At 45.2% G+C, this 27,960-nt stretch overlaps 1 protein-coding gene across 1 annotated transcript in view; it reads right to left on the bottom strand.

The window, feature by feature from the left end:
- The window catches only part of EGFR (epidermal growth factor receptor), a 224,863-nt gene that overhangs the window by 49,933 nt on the left and 146,970 nt on the right, over positions 1-27,960 (bottom strand). Inside the window, exons 2-8 of the mRNA XM_090050021.1 lie at positions 24,610-24,761; positions 18,583-18,769; positions 17,747-17,881; positions 8,947-9,015; positions 5,270-5,388; positions 1,075-1,216; positions 330-446 (exon numbers count right to left, since the gene is read on the bottom strand). Coding sequence (XP_089906147.1) covers positions 330-446; positions 1,075-1,216; positions 5,270-5,388; positions 8,947-9,015; positions 17,747-17,881; positions 18,583-18,769; positions 24,610-24,761 — 921 coding nt within the window. The remainder of the gene's footprint in view (positions 1-329; positions 447-1,074; positions 1,217-5,269; positions 5,389-8,946; positions 9,016-17,746; positions 17,882-18,582; positions 18,770-24,609; positions 24,762-27,960) is intronic.

The raw sequence follows: 27,960 nt of genomic DNA, 5'->3' as shown, positions 1-27,960 counted from the left end.
CCTTAGCTTCATTTATGCTAGCATGGGCCAACTTAGTTAACGTGCCTGAAAGCTTATTAAAGCCACTATAATGCAAGCTAAAGGGATTCTAGCTCAATACAAAGGCCTATACCTGTACTAAAGGCAGAATTTACTTTTTTCACATGCAAGGCAACACCAGTTTCCCTACTGAACTCTCTGCCTAGGCCACTCTACTATTATTGGATAGTTATATTACAATTGCACTGAGAGCTCCCCAAAAACAGGTTGAGTCCTGCTTGGTTAGGCATTTTCTCAATTAAACTCTCTCAAAAGCTATACAACAAAATACTTTCCCATGCGTTTTATACCTTTGCTGCAAATCCCATCACACTTTTTACATTTCCGTACACCATTTTCTTCCACTTCATAGGTATCAACATTACATGACCGAACACAGGAGCCATGGTCTGTCACCACATAGTTATCTGGGAAGACAAGAGAGTAAACAAATGGAGACTGAATAAAAAAAGAGACGTGTCAAGGCTTGCATTTATGCTGCAGACAGAAATTTAGCTGATACAAAATGCTAAAAAAGCCTTTTAAATGTTAAATAGGGAGAGGAAAATTAAACCCCAAGTATTAGCATTCTTAGCAAATTAGTATGGCCACTAGCAAATTAATCCTCAAAACACCTCCTCAGAGAGAGGTGCATAAATATCATCACCTTCATTTTACAGCTAGGGTAATTCAAGGCAGAAAGAAGAAGTGACGTTCCAAACAGTGAATCTATAACATTGCCTTGATGAGAACATGGCACGACCTGATTCTCAGTCTTGTCCTCATTCTTCCCAGTCACCTACCTCCCAAAGCTAGGCAATCTTCAGGTACTGTCACCAATTCTTTAGGCCAGAATTAAGTAAATGTTTTTTAAAAAGGACAAGGGGTAGGGAATAGTGCTAAATGAAGACAAAACTTCTATACTGGGGGGGGAAGGATACAGGAGTTTTGGGGCTGGCGTCATAAACAGGTGTTATAGGCACCTATTAAAAACCAACACAGATTTATTAATTGGCTTTCCATTAAATAAAATGGACACAGTCCAAGTAAACTTACGGGGACATTTCTTCACACACGTGGCTCCAAAGCTGTATTTTCCATCTGGATTGGCATCCATCTGGTAGGTGGTGGGATTATACAGAACTAAAGGTGGGCAAGTATCTTTGCAGGTTGCTTCATCGCGAAACTTGCGACATGCCTGTTATTAAAGATTATGACCACAGCACTAGGTAAAATGCAATCTATTTTTAAAAGTATAATAACCTCATGTTGTCTATTTTACATGGCCAGATCAATGAAGCACTTGACACCAATAGAGGTGCTCAACAATCTGCAGGACAGGTCTCAGGTGAAAGGGTTCTGAGGTCAGTTCAGAAATCCTGTCTGATATTTACAAAACTAAAGAGCAGGAGGTTTCGTTATCTGAATCCATTCATCCACATCACTTCTGCCTTACAAAGGCCTTACTGGGCCAAGCTCCAGTGCCACAATGAAACCCTCCGGGGCAGTCCCTTACACTCGTGCGGAGAGGGTCGGCTCCATATGGACATGAATCTACTCGGATGCATCAGAGAGCAAGTAATGGCCAAAAAAACAGTAACCAGATCAAGACAAATGTCTATTTTACTTGCTGGCAATTTCTTTATAACGTTAATGAAATCTAGTATTTTGCTGTCAGTTACCAACCTGGGCAATTTAATATTAAACCAAGGCCGTATTTAACTACATATAATGAACAACTTAATGGGCGTTTATAAAGAGAAAATCTTTTCTTCAGAACTCATTCCGCATTCCCATTTACAATTATTCCTTCCCTCTTTTCTTTTCTGGCTTTCTTGATGAGAGAACAAGTGTCCTCTGCCAACAATTGGTACGAACAGTTTTAATGTCATTTATTTACCATAGGCACAAAAACATATATAACAGAAAAAAAAAGAGAGACACGGACTTTCCATTGGCATTGCTTGCAACTGACTTCATGCCAAGTTAAAGAGTTGTTTAAAAAATGTTTAAAACAAAGCATAATAATTGAAATGTAATGACTAAAAAATAAAATGCAGATTTTTCCTAAATTCCTTCTCACCCACAGTGTTATGAACCCTAACAGCACCATTGTTCTAGTAAATGAAAACCAGAAAGAGAGATCAATAGGTCTAAGTGAATGAAACACAAAACAGGAATTTAAAATGATGAAAATCAAGTATGACCTTAAAGAGTCTCAACGTCAGTATTCTACAATATAGCCGGTTGTATGCAAGGGATACCTGGGCCAGACCATCACCTGATGCAATTAGCACAGTTATACTGAAGTGGCAACATACTGATTTATACCAAATAAGAACATGGGGGTGGAGCTTGCAGTAGGGGAAGGTGCAGAGTAGCATACCTACTATTCTGCACTAACTCCCTGTGTGGATTCTCAGGGCGCCTATACAAGTGCAGGGAGGCTACTCAGACGCACTGTAATTACAGCACATTGGAGCAGACTCAATTACTCCAGTGTTGGAGCTTGGTAATTACTATACTCCAGCAGACTACAGAGTCGTCAGCCTCCCCACTCTGAAAAATGGCGGTGGGAGCACTTTAACTAAAACTTTTTCAACAAGCTTTAGTTAAAGCGCCATCACCACCAAGGATGCTCATATACATGATCCTCCAGGCACTTTAATTAGCTGCTGTAATTAAAGTGGCTCACCAAAAGCATCTGGGAATGTCTCCTAGCTAAAAGGGAGGCGTACACCCAATGGAAGAGACGGGCCAGCACCAGGGAGGGCTATACTGCGGTTGCTCGGAGGTGCAGGGGGGCGGTCAGGAAGGCCAAAGCGGAGATGGAACTGGGACTAGCTTCCTGGATCAAGGACAACAAGAAGTCCTTTTTTAAATACATAGGGGGGCAAAAAGAAGGAACTGGGTAACATGGGGCCCCTGCAAGACACGCTAGGAAAATTTGGTTGTCACACCAGACAACAAAGCTAATCTATTTACCGACTTCTTTGCCTCCATTTTCCTGAGCAGGGACCGTATCAGCCCCCCCCACTGGCCCCTCAGGCCCCAGGAGAGGTGCACCTAGGCCAAGGGTCAGTGAGGATCTAGTCAGGGAACTTCTGGAGGGACTGGATGTATTTAAATCAGCTGGTCCGGACGATCTCCACCCTAGAGTGCTGAGGGAATTAGCTGAGGTCATTGCGAGACCCCTGGCACGGCTTTATGAGCACTTGTGGTGCTCTGGTGTGGTGCCAGAGGACTGGAAAAGGGCCAATGTGGTTCCCATCTTCAAAAAAGGGAGGAAGGAGGACCTGGGAAACTATAGGCCAGTTAGTCTTACCTCGATCCCGGGTAAGCTTTTTGAGAGAATTATTCTGGCACGTGTCCGTGAGGGGCCAGTAGGGGAGATTATGCTTAGGGGAAACCAACACGGGTTAGGTCCTGTCAGACCAAACTGGTGGCCTTCTATGACCAGGTCACCAAATCCTTAGATGCAGGGGTAGCAGTGGACATAGTCTTTCTGGACTTTCAGAAGGCCTTTGACACTGTCTCTCACCCCATTCTCATTAAAAACTGGGGGACTGTGGTGTCGACACCCACACAGTCAAATGGGTCACCAACTGGCTGGAAGGCTGCACCCAGAGTGTAGTGGTGGATGGGTCATTTTCGACCTGGAGGGATGTGGGCAGTGGGGTCCCCCAGGGCTTGGTCCTCGAGCCCGCACTGTTCAACATCTTCATCAGTGACTTGGACGAGGGGGTAAAAAGCACCCTGTTCAAATTTGCTGATGGCACTAAGATGCGGGGAGATGTGGGCATGCTAGAAGGGAGGAATAGGCTGCAATCGGACCTAGACAGGTTACACAAGTGGGCGGATGAGAATAGGATGGGATTCAACACTGACAAGTGCAAAGTGATGCACCTGGGGAGAACCAGCTCCATACCTACAGGCTGGGGAACTCCCTTCTTGTCAGTGCAGAGGCAGAAAAGGATCTTGGAGTCATAACTGATGCCAAGATGACCATGGGCCGGCAGTGTGGGGATGCAGTCAGGAAGGCCAGCCGTACCTTGTCATGCATCCACAGATGCATCTCAGGCAGGTCCAAAGAGGTGATCCTCCCCCTCTATGCGACACTGGTCAGGCTGCAGTTGGAGTACTGCGTCCAGTGCTGGGCGCCTCACTTCAAGAGGGATGTGGACAACATGGAGAGGGGCCAGAGGAGACCACTCACATGATCAGGGGGCAGCAGGGCAGGCCCTACGAGGAGAGGCTACGGGACCTGAACCTGTTCAGCCTCCACAAGAGAAGGCTGAGGGGGGATCTAGTGGCCTGTTACAAACTAGTCAGGGGGCACCAGCAGGCACTGGGGGAGTCCCTGTTCCCCTGAGCACTACCAAGAGTGACTAGAGATAACGGTCACAAGCTGGCAGAGGGTAAATTCAGATTAGACATCAGGAGGCGCTACTTCTCTGTCAGGGCGGCTAGGATCTGGAACCAACTTCCAAGTGAAGTGCAGGCTCCTACCCTGGGGGGCTTTTAAGACAAGGTTAGACAAACACCTTGCTGGGGCTGTTTGACCCTAGTACTCTTTCCTGCCATCGCAGGGGGTCGGACTTGATGATCTGCTCAGGTCCCTTCTGACCCTACTAACTATGAAACTATAAAGTCTCCGCCCCACACCCCAACCACTCTCAGAGCACATGTATAAAACACCCTTGGAACTGCTCCACCTCCACACCATGGCTGGGAGCACTGCCATGCGCTCCCTCCAAGCCAACTCCAAACACTAAGGCAAGATAGCAGCCTTAGTGCACCACTGTCCTGTGCCCAGCAACACTCTGTGGGTTGCCTGACTCAGGTTTTCTTCCTAAAACTAACTCATTACAGTACAAGGGTAGCTACAACATGGAATTTGGTGCATCTGGAGGACGAAAACGCGAGCCGAGCATGCTTCACAGAGGCTCTCCTCAGCATAGTACAGAGAGTGGACATGCCCGAGTGCCCTTGAAAGTGGAGAGCTACCTCACTCTTAGTGCACATAAGGAGTTTTCACATGAGAAATTAATGTTGCATAGCTAGTGAGGTATGAAGTCATACTGTTGCTTACTACACACTAGCTTCTCTGTGCAGACAAGGCCTAAGCTGTGTATATTAATACGGCCAGTATTTCACTACATGCTACTCGGATGAAAGAATGTTACAGGGCATTCAGCTGAAAGACTACCCTGTTGTTGTCGATGTTTTAAACAAGCTGGAGAAGCCTTACCAGACAGTCACTCTCTCGAGGCCCTGTACACCCAGCAGCACACTGGTTATGACAACAGTCACTGGGGACCCTTCCCATACACCGGCCTGAGCATTGCTGGGCACAGATGACTTTTGTCACTAAAAGACAGAAAATACAAGGAATTAAGCATGTGTATTTGCTAAACTGAGAGGTACACATAACAGGGAAAAATGTTTAGAGAAAAAAAAAACAGACAGAGGTTATCAGAGGTCAGACAACTCCTAGTCACTGCAGGGAAAGGGCTCAGTTCTAAAAAGTGCTGATCAGACCACATGAATTCAAGCTTAAAGTGAAGCATGATCTTCATGAGAAAGGGGCCAGATTGCTCAGCAACCTGCAGAAGAGATGATTAAATCTAGTGTTTAGTATCAGTGGAGTTGCAACCAAATCAGTGACCTGGCAGCAGGATTTAGCCCTGCTTTACAGAGAAAAATCAACTACCAGGTAATGTTTCCTCTGCGATAGCAATATGATGGGAGGGTGGCCAGTCATTAGGGGCTCCTACAGATGTGCAGGGAACCTGCTCTGAAATCCAGCACATTGGAGTGGACCCGATTAACCGAGTCTGCTGGAGTACAGAAACTGAAGCCCTCCAGAAGCCTTCCATGTCACATGCATCAGTATCCCTGAACTGAAAAAATAGCAGTGGGGCACTTTGAAATAAAACATGTTTGATGAGCTTTAGTTCAAAGTGCCCCACCACCATTTTTTCAGCACAGGGGCACATGGGGATGCTGATACACATGACATGTGGGCGGGCACTTTTAATTAGTGTAGCTTGCTAATTAAAGAACCCAGCACCATGTCCCAAACCACGTATAAAAATGCCCTGGAACACCAGTTAAACCTTCTAAAAATATTCCCGAAATTTGCAAAGAAGAAAGTGCACTTCTCAGAGACTGACTGAATTTGACTACTACACTTATTTTTTAAACTTCAGTACCTTTGGTCAAATATCCATCTTTATTACTTAACTCCCAAAGGGATTGTACTAATATAACTGAGAGGCAAAACTGGCCTTGAACCCATTTCCATTTCCAGTACGAAAGAAAAACTGCCTGCATCAAAATTACCCTGACTAGAATAGGAGAGAGAGAAACAGCAACAAAACAAAGCAAAACCACATAATTCATTGGCTGGAGTATATTTGTGCCACTATCTTAAACTAGACAGAATCAAATGTGCTCAGCTGAGTATTCTGCAATGGCAAATCCGTCCCCCTCTGCTCAGATAAGTGCCCGTGCTTCCTGAGCTAAAGGATCTGATGTCTAAGCCATTGTCATTTTGAGCACATGACGTGCAGCTGGGTGACAATGATCAAGTCCCCAGATGGGAACAGATTAGCTATAACATTAGGGCACCTATACACGTACATTGAGGCTGCTCCAATGCAAAATTACAGTGCATTGGAGCAAACTTAATTACTCAAGTTTGTTGGGGAGTGGTAATTACCGCTCTCCAGCAGACTCCAGGCATCACATGCATCAGTGTCCCCATGCTGAAAAATGACAGTGGGGGCACTTTAGCTAAAGCCCATTTGATAAGCTTTAGTTAAAAGTGCCACCATCACCATTTTTCAGTGTGGAGACACTGATACACATGATGCTCTGGGAGCTTTTATCAAAGCAGCTCTTAGAGCCACTCTAATTAAAGCAGCCCCCTCCCTCTGCCCCCCACCTCCTGGAACACGTGTATAAATGCCCTTAGTTGTAGCTCAGAAAAAGGCCACAGTCTGGGCATTTACACCATCAGAGAATAGCACTATTCTACAGGGTAAATCAACCAGAGTATACTCATTTCTTTCCTCCTCTTTTTAATTATTATTTACTGCCACTGTCTTTTAGGCTTTATTATTTTTCTGAACATGTATGTTATAACAAAATACTACTTTCCAAGAAAGAGATAATTTCCAAAATGCAAACAGCTAATCAGAAAGCAATTTCTTCATGCAACCAGGAACAGGAGAGTGGGAGTGAAAGATGCAATGTTTTACATTAACAGAGCTTTTATATAGACTTCATAAGCATCACCAGGGGAGTAAAACAGCTCATCATTCTGATAACAATTGACAAAATTTTCCTGCTGGAAATAAATCATAGTAAAAGCTGATATATCCCATGTAGTCTATCCCACGTTTGTTCAAAGAGAGCAATACACAGCGTATAAAACTTTCCCACATATGGGATGAATTTTAGATGGACCAAAATCATAAATGCCCTAAGAAAAGCCTCTGAGCCTGCAAACAACTTTATGCACTCTGACTAATCCCACTGAATTAAAGGCAATTGCTCACAGTACATAAGGTAACTGCAGGATTAGTCCCAATACCCCCAGCACCAGTATATTTTGTGAGCAGTTATGAAAGATTGAGGACTGAAGCCATGGTTGAAAAATGTTGAAATTGGTGAAAAATCAAGGGGGAATATGAGGGTTTGCAGACATTTTGGGGGGATTTTTTCCAACCAGCTACGGAAGCTATAGTTCTGACCCCAATACTTTCCAGCAAGCAACTCAGATTCAAATAAAAATACAGGGCTGGATTTTTCTCATTCATGTGAGTTTAAGGCAAGAATCTTTCTCCTGAACACTTTGGAATTACATTAACGAAAAACTGGCATGAGAAAAAAGACAGACCCATCACATTTTCCTGAATGCAGGCTAAACAAACAACAGGGAAATAAGCAATCACAGATATGTTCCCCATTAGTCTTCCCATTCTGTGAAGTAACTTTCTCACAAAATCTTAAGCGTCTCTGAACACCTTGTGTCTGCTGTTCTCTCAATGCTGCAGGCAGGCAGGCACAGCATATGGAAAGTTACAGGGTAAAGCATGTTCAGTTACTAAACAATCCCAAAACACCCTCTAGTAACTAAACACCCCTCTCCTATGGAGTGCATCTCCAGGACCATATACTTATTTTCTTAATGTAACCAGGATTTGATTTATAAGGACCTACAGGTCAACTGACTATGACTTCCTCTTGTCACAAAGAAATTCTACAGATGCAAACTCAGAAAATAAAGTCAGGATGAATTACTTTCATCAACATTATACTGGAAGCAAGAATAGTGCAGGGCAAGTGACAGAATCTTAGAAAAGTAGGGCTGGAAGGGACCTCAGGTGGTCACCTAGTCTCACCCACTGCTGCCCAAAACAGGATCATCTCTTTTTAAACAATTCCGTTACAGCTACTGGAATTCTCTTTTTATAACAATTATATTCCTTTAAATTTGGGGGCGGGAGGGCACTAGATACAGGAAGTACAAGGGGGCTGCAATCTTCATCACATGCAAAGATTGAGTATTTTTGGAAGAACACATATAAATCTTAAATTGTTTTGAGGCTTCTGAGCTGTTCATGTGGCCTCCTCCCTCTCTTTGGAACCAGGGCTACTTAGGGAGGAGATGCAGCACCTAAGGAATCAAAATGGCAAGAGGGCAGATGAGAGTGCATGTCTGGAAGCACATCAGCATTCGTTATCACTTGACTATATTCCATGGTGCCCTAAAGGATTCTCAGGCATAGGAGGGAAGCACCTTTCAAAAGGTTTTTGTAAAACAGTTATCACTATGTTATGACTTGACAAGGAAGTTATAAAAAAGGAACTCATAAGTTCATCCAGCCATGGATACTTTTAATTCATTTGTAGACTTACATGTTTGACAGTTCTTTTCTCCAGCACCCCAGCAGTGATCTTCTGTGCAGTTTGAATGGCATTTTGGACCTAAAATGCAACAGTTAAATTGTTATGAAAATCTGAGTAAGAAATTTATATTTGTATATATCTATACATGTACTCCGGAGTTGTAAATTTATATTTGTATATATCTATACATGTACTCCGGAGTTGTATTATCGAGTCTGCTCTGACATGTGCTAATTAGCATGAGATGGAGCAGACATCTGGCACATGTATAGGAGCCTGTAATTTTCAGATAATGCTACATACACCACGACTGTCAGAAAGGGACTCTTGATCCTTCAGTCCCAGAACAACAGAAAGAGCACACTTTAATTCTGGTATTTCCAAACTTTTGAGTGCTTCTCTTTACACCCTCAACTTTCATTTAGTGTAAACTTCTTGTAGGAAATTATTTTAATAAGCAAATGGAAAGACAGATGGAAAACCTGGCACAAAGAACTATACCAAGCACACCAGAAGCGGGGCTAGAACCCAACATTTACAGCAAAGACCTTTATTACTTGAGCTAATGGAATAAATCGTAACAGTAAGCGCTTCCCCACTACGAGCCAAACTAGCCTGCACCCAAACTAGCCTGTACATGCCTCTTGCGGTGTCTCAAAGCAGTTTCTCAATAGCATGCTGGGAACAAAAAAAAAACATTCCCCGTGCTGCATATCTGCAGCACGGGCCAAAAGTGTTATACCTGGAAATCCAGGTTTAAAAAAAAACAAAAAAAACCACCAAGGAAAAAAAGCAAGGCAACTGGAGGCTGGGCCTTCCAAAGAAATGCTACGATAGCTGGCTAGAGAGTATCTGTGTCTGCCTCTTGCCCCCACTGCCTCTGTGTGTGGGTCAGCCTGGAGTGAACCAGGCTCCATCTCAGGTAAGTAAGGGACTTAGGGGCTAGGGGGCTAGACTTGGGGGCTGTGTGGCTGCAGGGGACTGTGAGTAAAGGAGGCGGTCTGCTTGGGAAAGGAGGGCCCCCCCTCTACCCCCCTGCATGGTCCACAATCTCCCTGCTCCCCCTGCCCTGCAGCAGCAGCAGCAGCAGCAGCTATCTTGGGGCCTTCCTGGCACCCCACCTCTCATGGCACTGCCTGAGCCACATCACATGGGCCCAGCCCGGCCCAGGGCTGTGTGCCTTCAGGCAGCTCCAGGCTGTGCAGGCCCTGCACACCACTGGGCTGGGCCAGTTTCATGGAGGCAGGCCCTGGCCCGGCGCATCAGGCGATCCCTGCAAGTGGTGCCAGCCCAAGCAGCCCAGAGCTGCCCAAAGGTACACGGCCAGTGCTGAGCTGGGCTGGGCCCATGTGATGGGGCACAGGCAGCGCCAAGCAGCTAGGGGGCTCACCATGCTGCTCTGTGCTGCAGAGGGGCTGTGCCAGGAGGGCCCCAAGCACCCCAATGGCGGCTGCTGCTGCAGGGGGGCTGTGGGCCGTGTGTGGGGGGAGGGACATGTGTGCCCTGTGGGGGGGCATGTGTGGTGCAGGGGAGGCATGTGGGCCCTGTGGTGGAAAGCTGTAGCCTTGTAGGGGGCATTGTGGGGTCTGCAGGGGGAGCAGTCCATATGCTATGCAGGGCAGCTGCACCCTATGGGGGAGCAAGGGACCCATCACTCCTGAGCAGCCACCCCCACACAATCCACCCACAGCACCAAGCCACCCCCATAAACTCCTCACCCACATACACAGCCACAAACCCCAAACCCCTGCACAAGCCCCATGCCCCTCAAACCTTACACCCACCCACAAACTCCCCCAACCCACCCTCCAAATTGATTTACGCTTGTAAATATATCAATATAACATTGCCCAACTGATCTCTCTATATGCAGTGGCATTTCATTTTAATAGCAGACGATCACTATTTGGGTACTTCAATGACAGAATTTGGGGTTCTTATCAGAGTATTTGCCGTTTTTAAACAGGGAACACCAGGATCTCTGCTTGTGAGATAAGTGGTGAGACCCAGGCAGAGGAGCCTGTCCAGGGCCAGCACTCGGGACCCAGCTGGAGGGCAGATGGGGTGCTGACCTCTTGGTCATTTGAATGCTTTGACAGTTCAAAGCGGGCCACTGAAAGGAGCACATCTTCTGGACAACAGCTGCCCAGATGGCAGAGTGGGGGCACCCCATCCAGGTCTGGTAGGCATGTTGCCATGTGGGGCCACAGGTCCAAGGGGGCAGATACTGTCTGTCACAGGTGGCAGCAGCTCCCACTTCCAGACTGCTGCAGTGGGTAGAGGGTGCAGGGGCCGCTCCAGCAGTCCAGCTGGCACAAGGGGTAGTGCCCCCAGATACTAAGTGGCTGGGCCTCAGAAGCTCCTGAGGATAAGTAGCCCTGAGCTGCTTCCCAGGGCAGGATTTTATATTGTTGGGGCCAGCACAGAGCAGGTTTTTATATTCTAGCTCCCCCTGGCTGCAGATCCGGGAGGAGCCGGGTAGGGTCATTTTGCCTCACCCCAAAGTGCACATTCAGGCACATGTGCCGAGGTAAAAATCTCCGGCATTAATTTGTGCTGCTGCAAGTGCATGTGCCTGTATGTGTGGACGTGCCCCATGTGGATCAGCCACTAGAGGGGAATGAGATGCACATCTCTGTCAGTGGGTCTCAGATCTTTGCTGACTGCAGAGGAATACTGAAACTCAAAAGCTCCGAAAAGGAGTATGTCCACTGGTTATACAGTTCTTCCTTCCCTGCCTGTCATCCCCCTGCATTTAAGTCAGACATCTTCCTCTGGCACACAGTCAAGATCCCAGCAAGGGGATAAAAATGTGTGCCTGTGCATGCGCAAACAATTTTCCCCTCTGCCGCCTTCTCCTCCTACCTCCAAAAAGTACTGTTTCCTTGCTTCCTTTTCACATAATTGGCATGAGAGTTGCCCCCAGTATTTAGGAAGAACAAATTTCAGGGGAAGTCCTGCTTGGCCCTTGCAACCTTGGGACAAAGAATGCTCCACTGCAGTTTGGGGTGGCGCACAGGAGTGGAGAGGAAATGAAAACGTCTGCACTGGGTATGCTCCAAAGAATTTGGCTGCCACATTCTAACAAACCCCTCTAAAGTAGCGACAACCTCCGATTTCTAGAGATCAGCAAAATGTCCACAGGACTGGCAAAAGGCCAATTACAAGTTCTGGCATCAAAGCATAACAGCCACATGTGCATGTTACAGGAGTATTACCTTATATTGATTCGCACATAAAATACTGAATTAATAAAGCTGACTCTGAAAGAAAACAAGAATTCTATATTTTTAATATTTCTTAAAAAAAAAGAAACCCTTCACTCCACACCAAGGGCAAACCAACAAGTAATAGTAGGCAGCAACCACTGATACTTCTGGATCATGGTGTATATGTGAGAGGTCACCAGGACCTACAAATGTATACCCAGGCAGAAGTAAGGAGGAGTAGAGGCTGCCCAGACTTTCCACCCCCTCTTTAGACTATTGAGACAGCCTCCAAGAGAATCTGGACATTCAGTGCCTTGATAGCTTGGGGGGTGATGGCACACTATTGGGAACAACTATTTTTGCACCCCCTGGTGGCAGAGTCTTGCCCCCAGCTCCTTAGTTATGCTAATACCATCCAGTATGTGCAACGGAACCATAAATCTGCAGGCAGTGAAGTTGACATACAAAATTGCAGTAGAAACGAACATTTGTCTTATTCTAGCAGCTAGAAACTTGATAGAATTGAATACGAAACCACTTTACTGTGCCTAGGGAATAAAAATTGGGGGTGCCTTTATATGTGTACCAGGGTGTGGGGGTGGAGGGTCTGTTTCAATTAGAGTGGCTCTTGGGAACCGCCATAATTGAAACACCCTCAGCGCCTCATGTATTCAGCATCCTGTACTTCCAAATGGCAGCAGGATCGCTTTACCTAAAGCTTGTTTTAATGCCTCTGTCACCATTTTGAAACACGGAGACACCAAATACATACAAGACCAAGGCTGCTAGAGCGTTCTAATTAGAGTGCTCCAACAGATTTGATTCATCAAGTCTGCTCTTATGTGTCCTAATTACAATACATTGGAGCAAACATCAGGCACAGGCCCCAAATGACCAACTAGTTTTTTGCCATAATTTCTGTAAGATCAGAAGCCATAGTTGGATTGTAACTGGTCATGTGCCCATTACTTGGTACAGGCAACATTTAAATTGATGTTTTTGAACAATATGCTTCTAAAAACAAAAGGAAGAAAAGACTGTTAACACAGAGCCCCAGCATTTACTCTTTCCACAAGGTAATTTGTACCGTTAGTCATTTTTTTCCCTTAAAAGCTCTGACAAAAATAGTTTTCAGTTCAGAACTATGCAGCATCCACACACTCAAGACAAAGACGTGACAGTGAACAGCTTTTTGCCTCTCCATTTTTCCTTTTTTCTGTTTTCTAGGGGCAGGTCAAGTCCCAAGGACACACTTCTTAAAAAAATCTGCTCATTATTAAAAATAAAGGCTGTTCCAATAAATTAATCTGAAACTTATAACACACAAGAAGTATTTCCTCCTATAAAGCTTCCTCCTACTAACATCTCATGGCTCTTTCCTCCCCCACTCTTCACTGCCTGTTAAATAGCTGAACAAATGCCAATATTTGTCTAATAGTTGACTAATTTACTGTGGGACCAAAGAACTTTGTCTAAGAGTTAAAGGTTAAAATGCCTATAGGACCTGGAGCCAAGTTATTTGCTGGTTTCCATGTCTTGTAACTGTATTCACCTTATGTGGGTTCCATTGGATGGATGTCAATGCACAATCTGGCTGTTAGAACTTAGCCAATTACTCAGCAAGGAGATACAAAAACCATGTATTCTTCCTTTATTTTACTAAAAGTGCTCAGCAGTGAAAGCAAACACTTCCATTTCCCTCCCCTCCCCACTCTTAACTGTCTAAGAAATAAATACAGACTTGACAGTACTTTACTGAGCCAGATCTAAGCTTGGGCACAGATTTATGTGCTTTCAAAAATACACTTACATCCAGATTGACTGAAAGCATCCCTATTTATGGTCTTTGTTTGCCTATGCTCTCAAACATACATGGTTTTCAAGATGAGCACAAATAGGAACATAATAGGAACAAGGAGAGGCTAAGGCACCTGAACCTGTTCAGCCTCCACAAGAGAAGGCTGAGGGGGGATCTAGTGGCCATTTACAAACTAGTCAGAGGGGACCAGCAGGCATTGGGGGAGTCCCTGTTTCCCCGAGCACTACCAGGAGTGACCAGGAATAACAGTCACAAGTTGGCGGAGGGTAGATTTAGGCTGGATATCAGGAGGCGCTACTTCATGGTCAGGGCGGCTAGGGTCTGGAGGCAACTTCCAAGAGAAGTGCTGCTGGCTCCTACCCTGGGGGTGTTTAAGAGGAAGCTAGATATACACCTTGCTGGGGTCGTTTGACCCCAGTACTCTTTCCTGCCATGGCAGGGGGTCGGACTAGATGATCTGCTTAGGTCCCTTCCAACCCTACCAACCATGAAACTATAATATAAGAAAATATTTAAGCAACCTCGCATCTGTTGCATGGTTTAAGTCAGAGGTTTTCAACCTTTTTAAAGGAGTGTACCCCTTCTGGGTACACTTCTGGTAGAGCGAGGTGTGGGGGGGGATCATGGTGGTTGGACATGAAGTGGAGGGAGCATGAATACAGCAGTGGTGCAGGGTGGTGGATGGCAGTGGCAGCCTCTGCATGTGAGCTCCATCCCCCCCAACCCCACTCCCAGGTCAGCCGGCCAGGCTGTGCCTGTGCAGCCTGCAGAGGGGAGCTGCTGCCCCCGCCCCGGGAGGCGGTGGTGTGGGGAGGTGGGTGACGGCGCTCCATTCCTGCCTGCCCGCACATACCTCCTAGCTCCTTTTCAAGTACCCCTAGCTGACAACCCCTGGTTCAAGTCAAGCACAGACCTCTATGCCTTGCTTGACCAGAGTCTTACCTTGTACATTTAAAACTATTATATTTACTCTAATGTAAGATGACCTGGAATACAAGACGTACCACCAATAATTAGATATGGAAATAGTATAAATTTCTTTTAATTTTCCAGGTATAGAATCTAACTACTGGAGGTTTGCCTTCAATTTGTCCACCTCCCACTACTACAGCAGAGAAAATAAATTAGAAGGGTGATCAGGGGGGTTCCCCTGCCCTGCAACTTTTCCTCCCTGCAACCTCTTTCTCCCCACCCTCCCTCCTTACCATCAGACCCTGCTCCCCCCCCAGGTACATGGAAGTGAGGGGCAAATTTGAAAAAACTGACTTTGAAATAAACATACTTGTAGTACACTGAATATAGATAAATTCCTATCCATACCCACAGACTAAGTTCATCCAGTATTGATGCATTTTACCTTTTCTGAAACTGTTGCAAGTTTTAGCACAGGTACTCCATAAACACAATTCTAAGCAGCACTTTTGTACCTATTTATATGTAGAAGAAACTATACATGATATTAATCCAAAGCCAAAAGGGTCATGATTTACCATATAGTTCACTGGGCTGGGACACAGCAGCGGCAACAAAATTTAAAGCCATGGTGACTTCATCGCTCAGCCGCACTTATTATAGGCATTTGTACACGTTTGCCCCTCAGTGCTTTTAAAAGCATACATTTGTATAAATACCAAAATGCAAGTCAGCGCTGATAAAATGGCAGTGGTGTGCTTTTGAAGTAAAACGCATTGAAGGTGTTTTAGTTCAAAAGTGCACTGCTGCCACTTTCTGCACACTGACGTGCATTTTGCCGCATACAACCACAGCACACAATGCAGCTCAGCGCGTCAGCTCGTGTGACAAGCAGAATCGATTACTCGAGTCTGCTCTGACATGTCAGAACTCTAGCATGTTGCAGTGTGAAAAGGTACGTGTATAAATGCCCTTTGTGTGTGTACTTCAGATACCTGCCCCACAAAGGATCCATGTGTTAATTAGCCCCCAACTCAGGACTAGAACCAGATGTTCTCATTCCAAGTCCTGAGATCCCCCAAAAATGTATATGCAGATGAAGTGTGGGGCAACTTGGTCCAGCTCTCTCTCATGGAGGGCAAGGCCACACTAATCATATGTTCCAGGCTGAGAGAGGGGGTGACAGAGGGATTCTGGGTGCTAGGTGCTCCATTTGGTGACGTTCACCAGATACTTATGGCTAGTGAAGGACCAGGAATCATTGGAAATGAGAAAGAAAGGCACAGCTCAGCTGTGGGAGTGAAAAGGAAGTAAAAATGTTTTCTTTACAATGCCTCATCATGACTTGAAAGAGTTGGCATTGAGGGGGACTCAGTGCAATGGGCACTAGCATATATCTGATTCAGATGTGCTGTACTAACCTATCTTTGTGGTAGGTTCCCATCAGTATCTTTGCCCAATATGGGCCAGGTGTTTTATAGTCATGCTCAGTATTGGCTGTATTTAATCACCTCTGCATTTGGTTTTGATTATTGAACACGTATTACTTTTGGCAGCATTTTAATGAGACACCATGCTGTAACAGCAGCTCAGGAGGGAGCCCTGTTGCTAAGGCAGGATTGGGCATGACTGACCCAACGATGCATCCTGCCAGATAGAGGGAATTACACACCCGGGGCAGGACCAGGTGATTAACCCGCCACGGCTGATATCTGTCCTGCCACTGGATATATACTTTTTTACCTTTGGGCACAAGAAGACAGCGAGGGGCAGTTGAGGCCCCAAGGCCTCAACAGTGAGGAAGACAAGAAGCCCACCTGTTGACCTTGGAAAGATGCTGAGACCACGGGACCTGAGACAAGGAGACACCAGGCAAGCTGCGTACCTTATGACCCTGGCAGCTCTGGTGAGTGTGGGGAGAACCGGGGCTCGGCAGAGCAGCGTGGCGGGGGAACCCCAAGCAGCAATAGGAACCCCGAGATGACAGGTGGCCAGGAGGATCCCATGCTGGTGTAGATCCCAACCCTAGAACTGCAACATCGCCGAGAGCGGCGGCGTGGGAAGCAGTGGAGCAGCCAAGACGGCTCCTGGTACACGGCAGATGCGAGAGACACGGGGAACGTGCCTTGTTAACAAGATAATCAGCGCTTGGAATGCTCAACACTACATTGCAACTGGGAAGTATCCAGTGCCAAGTTATCTGACCAGCAGCTTGGATCTGCCTTGCTAATGAAGTAATCAGCAAGGCTATTGTTCCTGAGCTACTTTATTTTGGGAAAGTAAACCAACAATGAGCATGTACCATTGGGGTGGCATTTATTGATCCCTAGCCTTGAAAGACCACTGATCTCCCACATTTTCTTTTAATCCAAGTCACGGCAGATGAGTACAGCAGGGAGACGAAGCTAGGATCACTCACCTGCTCACACATGCATTTAATGAGGTTTTCTTGTATGCAAATGATATAACGTGAAGAATTCCACCACCCCCTGCTGGCTGGGGGAGAAATCTTCATCTTATGTTGCAGTAAATGCGGTATTAGAGAGGAAATGTGTAGGCATTATTTGATTTGTCTTCGTTTTTCTAAAGAAATGCACATTTAGGGCCTATTAAGACCCACTGAAGTCAACGGGCGTCTTTTAATTGACTTTGGAAGAAGCCTGGACTTCAAAATCTTGCTGTAAAAGATTGGTGTCAAAATCTAATAATGTCAAAGGCAAATACAAAATTGATGCAACTGGGGATAGGATGTAAAGCCACTACATAAACGTACACATTTATAAAACTGAGACTCTATAATGCAAGTAACTGGCTGATAGAACTACTACTTATAATGGTGTGAGTGTTATTCTATTACGTGAACACTTACAATTAGCCAGATTACTTGATGGATCCAAAACCAGACGAGGTTTTTTGTTTATATCAATAATGTCATCCCACAGAACTGTGTCCATGTTACATAGTTTGGGATTGTTGCTGATTTTAACTCCTCCACTAAGAATTTCTGCAAAAGAAAAAAAATTAAATGAAGTAAACTGTTTTCCCTTATTGGAGGGTCAAATTGCCTGAAATCTGCAAGGGCAAGTACTGCTTTTCGTGCCTTGATTTTCAGATGCCCAACCTCAGGCATCTTTTAGAACTTGTGAAAATCATGCATCTTAAGTTGGACACCGAAAAAGTCTCTAGTCACTTTGAAAATGTTGGGCCACACTCATTGGGTGCATCTACATGTTCATTAACGTGACACTATTACTGTGCATCAAGTTTAGTACGTGTAATAACAGATACTAAATGAATGCTCACCAGCACTGCTACATAGGAAGCCAGAGCATAATCTTTTTGTGACACTAATGCTCAGTAGACTAATTCTACTGTGCATCAGCACAGCTTTTGCCATGATGAGTTAATGTGCAGTAGAATTAGTCTACTGTGCATTTAGTGTCTTGTGTAGATGCACCCATTGCGTTGCAGTTTTATAAGACCATGGTGGTTGAATTCTTGCATGTAAATGCTGGGTATTTAAGGCAAGGACCTTCCATTACTGCCAGGGATACTTAGTGCCTGTAAATTAAGAAGGAAGCCAGGTAAGCTACTTATAACCTTATACACAGCATCATCTCTGGAACAGCTGAAGGGAAATACTTCTTGATCAGGAAGTTTGCTTCCAACAAGATAAACATTATATATACCACCACTTCATCTCACCTGACAGGCGTTTCATTGGCAGCTCCCTGAGTCCCTTGGTTTTATTCATTTGATAATTGGATAAAACTGCCAGTGCATAAAAGTCATCATATAGCACATTTCCACGGATGATCTGGAGATTCTCTAGTGGAATGCTATCCACAGTGTTGAGCGCTATGAGCACATAACCTGCAACCTCCTGTATCGTCTGAGGAAAATGAGAAAGAACAGAACAGTTATTCTGTCATGCTGTTTCAGGAAGTAGCATTTAATCTTGATGAGTTAGCTCTTTTTCCCTTGTTTTGTCTTTCAGCTCCCAAGTGGGCATGGTGGGGCATCAAGATTTAACCTAACCTGGAAAAAAAAAATCATTGGACACCTGGAGCTTATGTGCTTGGTCAGGAGGCTGAGTGACTACATATGGGCATAAATGGGAAAATATGAGCCGCTTCACAAGAAATGATAATCTAAGGTGGGTACATGGTGTAGTCTTAGCTTGTGCTCCTACATATGCTGTTGCTCAATCCTAACCTTCTAGACATACACAAAATCCTCAAGCACATGCTTATCATACTCTGAACCTGCACTAACTTGCATGGCTAGCTCAGACTAGAAACCCCCCTGCCTTGAAATGAGGACATAGGTTGGAGCAATTGAATGCTGATAGCTCCTTCACACGATTCCTCCTCCTCAGTGGGACTGGATAAATCCACCCACAAATAACTAGGAAAGTATCCCAGAGCATTTTAGCATAGAGAATCCCAGTCACAGACTAATGACTGCAGAAATGGTGAGGACACACTAACACAGATAAGTATTACAGCTGGTATGGAAATGTTTAGCTCAGACCTAGTTAAGGATTACCTGGAGGACTTAGATGTGTCCAAGTCAGCAGGCCCGGATGACCTTCATCTGCGGGTGCTAAGGGAATTGGCTGGTATCATTGCGGAGCCATTGGCACAGCTGTTTGTGGACTCCTGGTGCTCGGGCCAAGTCCCCGAGAACTGGAAAAGGGCCAATGTGGTCCCTATTTTCAGGAAGGGGAGGAAGGAAGAGCCTGGCAACTACAGGCCAGTCAGCCTCACTTCTATCCTGGGGAAGGTCTTTGAAAAAATTATCAAGGGCCACATTTGTGAGAGCCCTGCAGGGGAAGTTATGTTGAGGGGTAACCAACATGTGTTCATGCCAGGCAGATCCTGCCTGACTAACCTGGTCTCTTTCTATGACCAGGTAACAAAGAGCTTAGATGTGAAGGAGGAAGTCGATGTCATCTTCTTGGACATCCAGAAGGCCTTCGACACAGTGTCCCATCCAATTCTGGTGGGCAAGCTGAGGGACTGAGGCACTGACGAATGTACGGTCATATGGGTGGCAAACTGGCTCCAGGGGCGCACCGAGAGGGTGGTGGTGGATGGGTTGATGTTGACCTGGGAGGGTGTGGGCAGCGGAGTCCCCCAGGGCTCGGTCCTTGGGCTGATGCCGTTCAACATCTTCATCAGCGACCTGGACGAGGGTGCGGAGAGCACCTTGTTCAAGTTTGCTGATGACACCAAGCCATGGGGTAAAGCGAATACACTGGCAGGCAGGGACTGCATCCAGGTAGATCTGGATAGGTTAGAGAAGTGGGAGGATCTGAACAGCATGCGGTTCAACAAGGACAAGTGCAGGGTGCTGCACCTGGGGAGAGGGAACCAGCATTATGGTTAAAGGTTAGGGGCTGACCCTCTCAGCAGCACAGAGGCAGAGAGAGATCTTGGAGTCATGATTGACTCGAGGATGAATAGGAGTCGCCAATGCAATGAAGCAATAGGCAGAGCCAACTGCACCCTGTCCTGCATCAACAGGGGCAACACTAACAGGTCCAGAGAGGTCTTGCTCCCCCTCTATGCAGCGCTGGTCAGGCCGCAGCTGGAGTACTGTGTCCAGTTCTGGGCACCACACTTCAAGAGGGATGTGGGGAACCTGGAGAGGGTCCAGAGGAGGCCACTCGTATGGTTGGGGCCTCCGTGGCCAGCCCTATGAGAAAAGGCTGAGGGACCTGAATCTCTTCAGTCTCTGCAAGAGGAGACTGAGGGGGGATCTTGTGGCTGCCTACAACCTTATCAGGGGCCACTAGCAGGGACTCAGGGAAAGTCTGTTCACCAGGGCCCCCCCTGGAGTCACCAGGAACAATGGCCACAAGCTAAGGGAGGATAGGTTTAGGTTGGATATTAAGAAGAACTACTTCACTGTAAGGGTGGCCAGAGCCTGGAATAGGCTTCCCAGAGAGGTAGGCTCTCACCTTCCCTGGAAATCTTCAAGAGGAGACTGGATAGACACCTGGCTGGGGTCTTATGACCCCTCCCACTCCCAGTGCTCCTTTCTGCCCATGGCAGGGGGTCGGACTCGATGATCTGTCTAGGTCCCTTCTGACTCTTTGATTCTATGATCTACCGTAATCTGGGCGCAGGCCAACCAGGTTAACTGTGCCACACAGACATAGACCTAGAATGAAATTATACTATTCACTAATTGAGGTCCAAGGGATTGCTACAACATCTCAGCCCAGTAAAGCCTATCAAAAGTCCAGTAACCCCTCTCCTACAGAAAAAGTTGCTGCTTTTTTAATACTCTCAAAAGTAAGTTGTTATGGAATGACAATTGATGCTAGGGAAAATATTTAGCTCATCCAGTCAAGTGTTTGATTTATCTCTGTAAACATGAGGGTTTCCACCTTATCTCAAACTGTCACTTTAAAAAGAACTTTATTATTTATTAATTATGCACAGAAAAGCTCAAAGTTGCACAGAATTATGCAGGTACTTTGTATGGGTGTGGGGGGTGTGGGTAGGTGTGTGGGATCTGGAGCCCCATAAGGGGGGACGCCTGCATACCCTGGCAGGATGTGGGGTACTGTGGGTCAGGAGTGAAGGGAAGCAGCAGGGCTGGGGGGGCTGTGGCTTGGGAGTGAGGGGCAGGGCACAGGCATATCACTGCCCCCCCAATCCACACAGTCATATTACCCCTACAGGTGTCCTCTTTTTTGAAATTGGAAATATGGTAACCCTACATGAACACAGCACAGCTGAGTGTAGAGCAGCACCCAGCAACTAAGTCTGTGGAGGGGTAGAGGCAGGGAGAGAGAGGGAAGGGGCAGGGGGTAGAGACTGAGGCCCCCATGGCGAGAGAGGGAGTGGGGCAGGGGCTGAACCCCAGGGCTGGGTTGGGTTGGGTCATGCAACAGAGCTGTGGGTCGTCCAGGGGTGTGTGTGTGTGTGTGTGTGTGTGTGGGGGGGGGGGGAGAGAGGTAGTGCAGCTCCCCACTGCTGGAGCTCCCCCCAGGGAGGCACGGGGGACATGTGCCCCCTGGATTTGTGCATGGGACAGAGGCAGGTTGCCTGCTGCATGCTGGGCCTCTGCACCCTGCCGCCTTTGCCCCAAGAGCTGCGTGATGCTTTGTTGTGCCTTTTGCTGCTGGGCAGCAGGGGATGTGCGGCTAATGTGTGGCTCCGAGAGCAAAGGCAGCAGGGTGCAGAGCTCCAGTCTGCAGTGGGCAGTTCACCTCCACTCCATGCACAAATGCAGGGGGCACATGCCCCCATGCCTTCCCTGGGGACAGGCGCAGCAGCAGGGAGCCTTACCCATACCAACGAGCCTCCCACAGCTCTATCCCACAACCCACTCCATCCCCTGACCCACTCCCTCCCCCCCCATGGGGGGCCCTGACCTGCCCCCCACTGCCCCTTTCTTTCCACAGACTTACCAGCTGTGCACTGCTCTATACGCAGCTGAGCTTTGTTTCTCGGCACATGTGTGCTGGGGATGCTTGTGTACATCTGTGTGCCCCCTCCCTCCTGCAGCAGCCCAGAGCCCATGCCCAGGCTGCCCTGCAGTCCTCTGCACTACCAATACTGCCCCGCCAGGTGGCCCAGAGGTGGCAGTGACGACAGCGGAGTGGAGCCCAGGTGCAGGCCCCAAACCCCCATGAGTGATTAACACATTAAAAAAATGAATGCAAGAACCAATTAACACATTATTGGGCGCATTAATGGCGATCGACAGCCCTATTTTGTGTGTGTGTGTGTGTGTGTGTGTGTGTGTGTGTGTGTGTGTGTGTGTATACACACATATACACACTCTCAATGTGTATACATAAATATACAAAACGTGTGCACACACGTGTGTATGCATGTGTGCATAAAAGCTATTACTTCATTATCTCTCTGCACTCAAAAATTCAGTGGAATCTTCTTACAAAGTTTGTTACAAAAAGAATTTCAGCACAACAAATATAGCGCCAAATTTCTCCTGATGGCCCACAGTAACAGTGGTACTTTGTTAAAATGAAAATGTACTGCTGTGAAAAATTTCTTACAATGAATGTTCTTTTTCCAGTGCACGTATGTATAATAGTGCCGTGGTGATATGAACACAAAGCCAAAAAACCCCATGGTACAGTCCATCTTGTTAAGATAAGCAGAAATGTAGCCCTCATAGAAAAAAGATGATGAAAATGGAGGAAGAAATAATTTCTGGCTACAAAAAAAGGTATCTAGTCAACAGAACTCAGCATCATTCTACTCTTCATAATTATAATCTTTATAAAATCTTTTTAAACACTTTTTGTTATAAAGAAATTTAGGTACAAGAAAGTGAATCTCTTGAAGTTTACTCCTGGATTCCACTTGTATTCTAAACTGGCAGCTGGCACCAGACGAACTATACCTTCATGGCAAATGATTTCAAAAGCAGGAAGGATGATCTAGTTGCTGAAGCAGCAGACTATTAGTTAGGAGATGTGAGCTCTGCTCCCAGCCACACTACCTCCTTTCTTTGTTAGCTCAGACAGACTGTACTAGGACAGAGTGCTTTTTTTATCCCTGGTATATCTAGTATACAGATATACTAGTATATAGCCCTTTTTCTCTTAGATTCAGATGTCACTATGATTGTTCATGGACACAAATGTAGCACAAGACAGTTGTTCCTGAGCTACTGCTAAGGACTACCTGGAAAGTTGCTCACAAATCATACTGGATGGACAATGCAATTGCTTGCTTACTCAATGCAGGCAAAAAGCACTTAAGAGCATTTTTACATGTGCTTCAGGAGGTATGGGAGTGCTTTAATTAGTGAGCCATGCTAATTAGAAGTGCCTGAGCATCACATGCATCAGTGTCCCCCCGCTGAAAAATGGAGGTGGGGCACTTTGAACTAAGATTCATTGAACGAGCTTTAGTTCATAGTGCCACACCACCATTTTTCAGCCTGGGGGGACGCTGATAAACATGACACTAGAGTCTGCTGGAGTGCATTAATTTCTGTGCTCCATCAGACTTGATTAATTGATTTCCAGCGCATCAGAGCAGGCTCCTAGCATACATATAGGAGCCCGAAGTGCTGATGGACATAAGAAATATAAAGCTTTACATGTCTCCGTTTCTCGCCCCGTAATATCAGGAAGTCAATAAATGAGCTGGAATTCTCAAGCCCTACACTTTAAAATCTGAAGGCAGGCTATCCCCAGTGAAGTTTCATTAATTTTTCAATTTACTTCATCCATGGATTTACTGAAGCTCAAGGTTGCTACAATTTAGGACACAATGCAGAGCTGTACCTTCCCCCATGAGAGTATAGAGGCAAGGGAAAGAGAGGTGCAATACAACTTTCAATTTAAAAAGCATTATTGTTAAGCAGTGGGTGACTGGCAGAAACTCAGCTCATTAGGCACTACAAAATCATTCCTCAAAGTGCCTTACAGAACAGTTTGGAGCTCAAAATTGCTATTTACCTATATGGCTTCTCCTACAGCATGCAGGTATTTCAGATATCCAGTCTCTGATGTCTCTAACTGACAGCAGCGGTGTGCTCAAAAAGTGCTTAACTTTGCACATCACTTCATACATATCTCACCTTCAAAGCACAGTGAAATTCCATAAGCAAGTAACTTTGCATTGTGCAAAAATATCCCAACCAAGTTAAACATTTCAGGAAGTTGTGCCAATCTCATAGGCATGTGTTTTTTTTGTTTGTGTTCTGGATTGGAGTAATATGATTAAGTACACTAACCTTCAGAAATGAGAGATCATAATTGCGGTCCACATATGTTATTTCCAGATTGCCAAGCACTATCTCACAGTTGTTATACATCCTCTGCAGGCTGATGAAATGGTCTTCCATATTCCCCAGCTGTGTCAGCTTGTTACTTGTTCCTTGGCATACTGGTGAGAGAAAGAAAGCTCCATGAAACAAAAGATAAACCAATACAGAGTGTGTGTCCAACTCTACAAATATTAGATCATCAGGAAAGCACTGTGTGTGGTCTTTAAGAAAAAGCAACAACACAATCAATATTTTGTCCATCTCCTGGAATAGTTCAGTGGAACGTGCCTCAAGAGTTGAGACTGCTACAAACTAATATTGGGAATATTTCTCCATCATCTGCATCTTTGTGATGGGGTAAGGCTAAAGCAAGGACTCGGGTGTTGGTTGTAGCTGTGTTGGTTTAAGGACGTGGGCAGACAGTTCTTTGGGTAAATGTGGTATCTTTTATTAGACCAATTAAAATAGTTGGAAAAATTGTTCTTTGTAAGCTTTCAGGTACAAAAACTCTTCTTTAGGCAGAGGGACAGTCATTCTGCAGAATAAGGGGATTTGTACCCAAAAGCTTGCAAAGAACAATTTTTCCAGCTATTTAAGTTGGTCTAATAAAAGATATCATTTACCCAAAGAATCTTGTCTGTCTAAAACAAGGGCTCAGGATTTTGGGATCTAGATTTAAGTATCTTCCAGAATTTTGTGACCTACATATATCAAATCCTGGTGGGTGGCCATGGATTTAACAGAAGGCAAAACAGATATGCACCTTTATAGACCAACTCAATAAGATATATATATAGAGAAAATACAAGCTTTTGTGAACCTGAGTTCACTTCATCGCATGTTGTCACCATCAAACAGTTAAATTGGAGCCCTGTTCTGCAAAGTGACTAAAATGGACACTATGGATTTTTCTTGTAGCTCAGGGACCACTACGTTAAAATATCAAAGGGAGAAAATAAGGCATCTTCTCCCTTAAACTAACATACCTGCAAATTATCATATCATGTACAGCCTCCCTCATCCACTATCCTTAGAAAAAAATAAATCTACAGCCTAAATTATGTTCATACTTACACCTGCACAATATCACAAGGCAAACTAATAGTGTTTCACCTGGGGAACCAAAGGACATAATTAGATCTAGACAATCTATGACTGGTGCTGATATAAGGTAAAGAAAAAAAATCCAGGATGATTTTCAGATCCCAGATTATATTTTTATGATGGATGATTTAAAAAAGAAAAAAAAAGGTAATTTGCATTGTATTTTCAAGAGAACATGTTCTCTATTAATTTACTGAGGCATGGAAACCTATAACAATATCTCTGTAGTTACTATATGGTACCAAAGCAGGATAACAGGTGCAGCTAAAAGACTTCAGAACCATCAATTTTTTTCCTGTTTCTTAAAAGGAGGCTTTGTGACCATAATGCAGCCTTGTTGCTGCCAGCTTCAGATTCTGCTCAACTCTGATAACACTTAGTGCATTGGCTAGGAACTCTTATGCATTTTCTGACAACTATATCCTGCAAGACAGGATACCCTTAAAGATCTTAAAATCTTCTTTGTTTCCTTTCCATGTGGCTGGCAGCTTGTAGCCAGCGTAGCAAACATACTATTCTAAGCTCTGTGGAAATGGAAGAAAGTCCTCTCCTCAAAAGAAACTTTCAGACCGAGGCTCCTCTTAGGTTACTAAGAGGCTGCTTGATTTAGACAAGACAAAGGGTGCGGTGCGGCCTCACTCGGAGGTGTGGACCATGAGATGCTTGGGTATCTGGTAAGGGCAGAAGGCATACATGAACTCTGGAGGAAGTGAGAAGCTTGAAGTCCTCAAACGCATATATCCAAGTGAGTCAGGAAGGGTTGCTTTGGTGCCAGCTCTTGCCAATTGAAACGGCAGGATTCAGTTAGACAGCCCAGAGCTAACAGGACCCTGCAGGGTTCAGACAGCTGTAGCTGCAGTAGCATCTGGATACCTGACGTATATGGGAATTGTCCTGACATATTTTGTTTTGGCACACATATGTAGTTAATGATGCCTAAGTCTGCATTCTCAGCAGAGAAGCAAAACCTTCACAAAGGGGAATGCTCCTGTTATGTAGGTTTATGGTGGCGTGATGGAAAAATTAGTACTTGCCTAACATTGCATTGTACCCTTTTAGAAAAACTAGAGGAACTGTCAAAAATTAGCACCAGTATGTTTCATCACAACAAAGGAATGGGACTTCAAGTACTTGTACATGACATGCTTTGTTAATGCTATAACGTAGTGCATTTAACTGCTCAACACAGTATTACATAAAAGGAGGGAAAAAACCCCGTGCCTTCATCCAATTGTTCTCCAGCTTATTTTTAAATAGCTAACATTAAAATATCATCTCTGCTATGCTACAAGTGAAAGTGAAGCACACAGAACAATACATTCAAATACTGGAGCAATTCAGTGTGAGCCATGATCAAGGGCTGGTTCTGAGTTCAGATACCAATGGTGTAAAAGAAGAGACCTCAGTGGGAGAACTGGATCTTTACTTTGTACCGTCTGTAACTGCAAAAAAAAGCAGACCCCTAATCTCAAGGGGACAGTGACAGAATAGCTTTCTGTGTGTGTGAAGAAAAATAAATGACATTATTATTTATTGACAAAAGTGAAGGAAAAAACCAAAGTCTGTGAGATATCAACAGAGAGAGGACACTGGTTTCTGAAGCAGACAGATGACCAACTATCCTTGGGTAGCTACCACAGCAGACACTATTAAAGCACCACCCCATTAGAAGCACCTAACTCTTTATTTGCCTTGGCTAACCCAGGACAGAAGTGGACATGACACCTATGCTGGTGTAAATTGTATTATGTAAATTGCTTCTTTTTTATGCTAGTATAAATGTGTCAGGTGACAAGGCCCCATGCAGGAGAGAAGATAACTTAATAATGCAGACCTAAAAAGAAAGTTGTCAGCTGGTAAAAGCATTTATTGAACTTGTTATTTCCCAGTGCAATGGACACCATAGTATCGTGATAATAGATTCCAGAACATCTGTCTATATTTACTATAACTTTAATTCCACAGTTTTTATTTTTTCTTATTCTAATATAAGAAATATACTGCAATACATGAGATCACTGTGTGTCAAGTGCTGGCAAAGGTGGGCACTTAATGGGGACTTCAATTAAACAGTCTAAGCTGTATGCTACTGAACTCCGATCTGTCTTTCAGCCAAAGTATTTTAATTTATGTCAACACAGTGCAGGAGGATCAAAAGAAATCTATGACCCTTGTCAAATTTGCGTCAAAATCTATTATTTATTCAACTGTTGG

Source organism: Crocodylus siamensis, chromosome 5, assembly GCF_052110815.1.
Source record: "Crocodylus siamensis isolate JL-2025a chromosome 5, ASM5211081v1, whole genome shotgun sequence".
NCBI classification, from domain to species: domain Eukaryota; kingdom Metazoa; phylum Chordata; order Crocodylia; family Crocodylidae; genus Crocodylus; species Crocodylus siamensis.
Note: the sequence above shows the minus strand (reverse complement) of the source record. Positions and strands in the feature narration are given on the sequence as shown.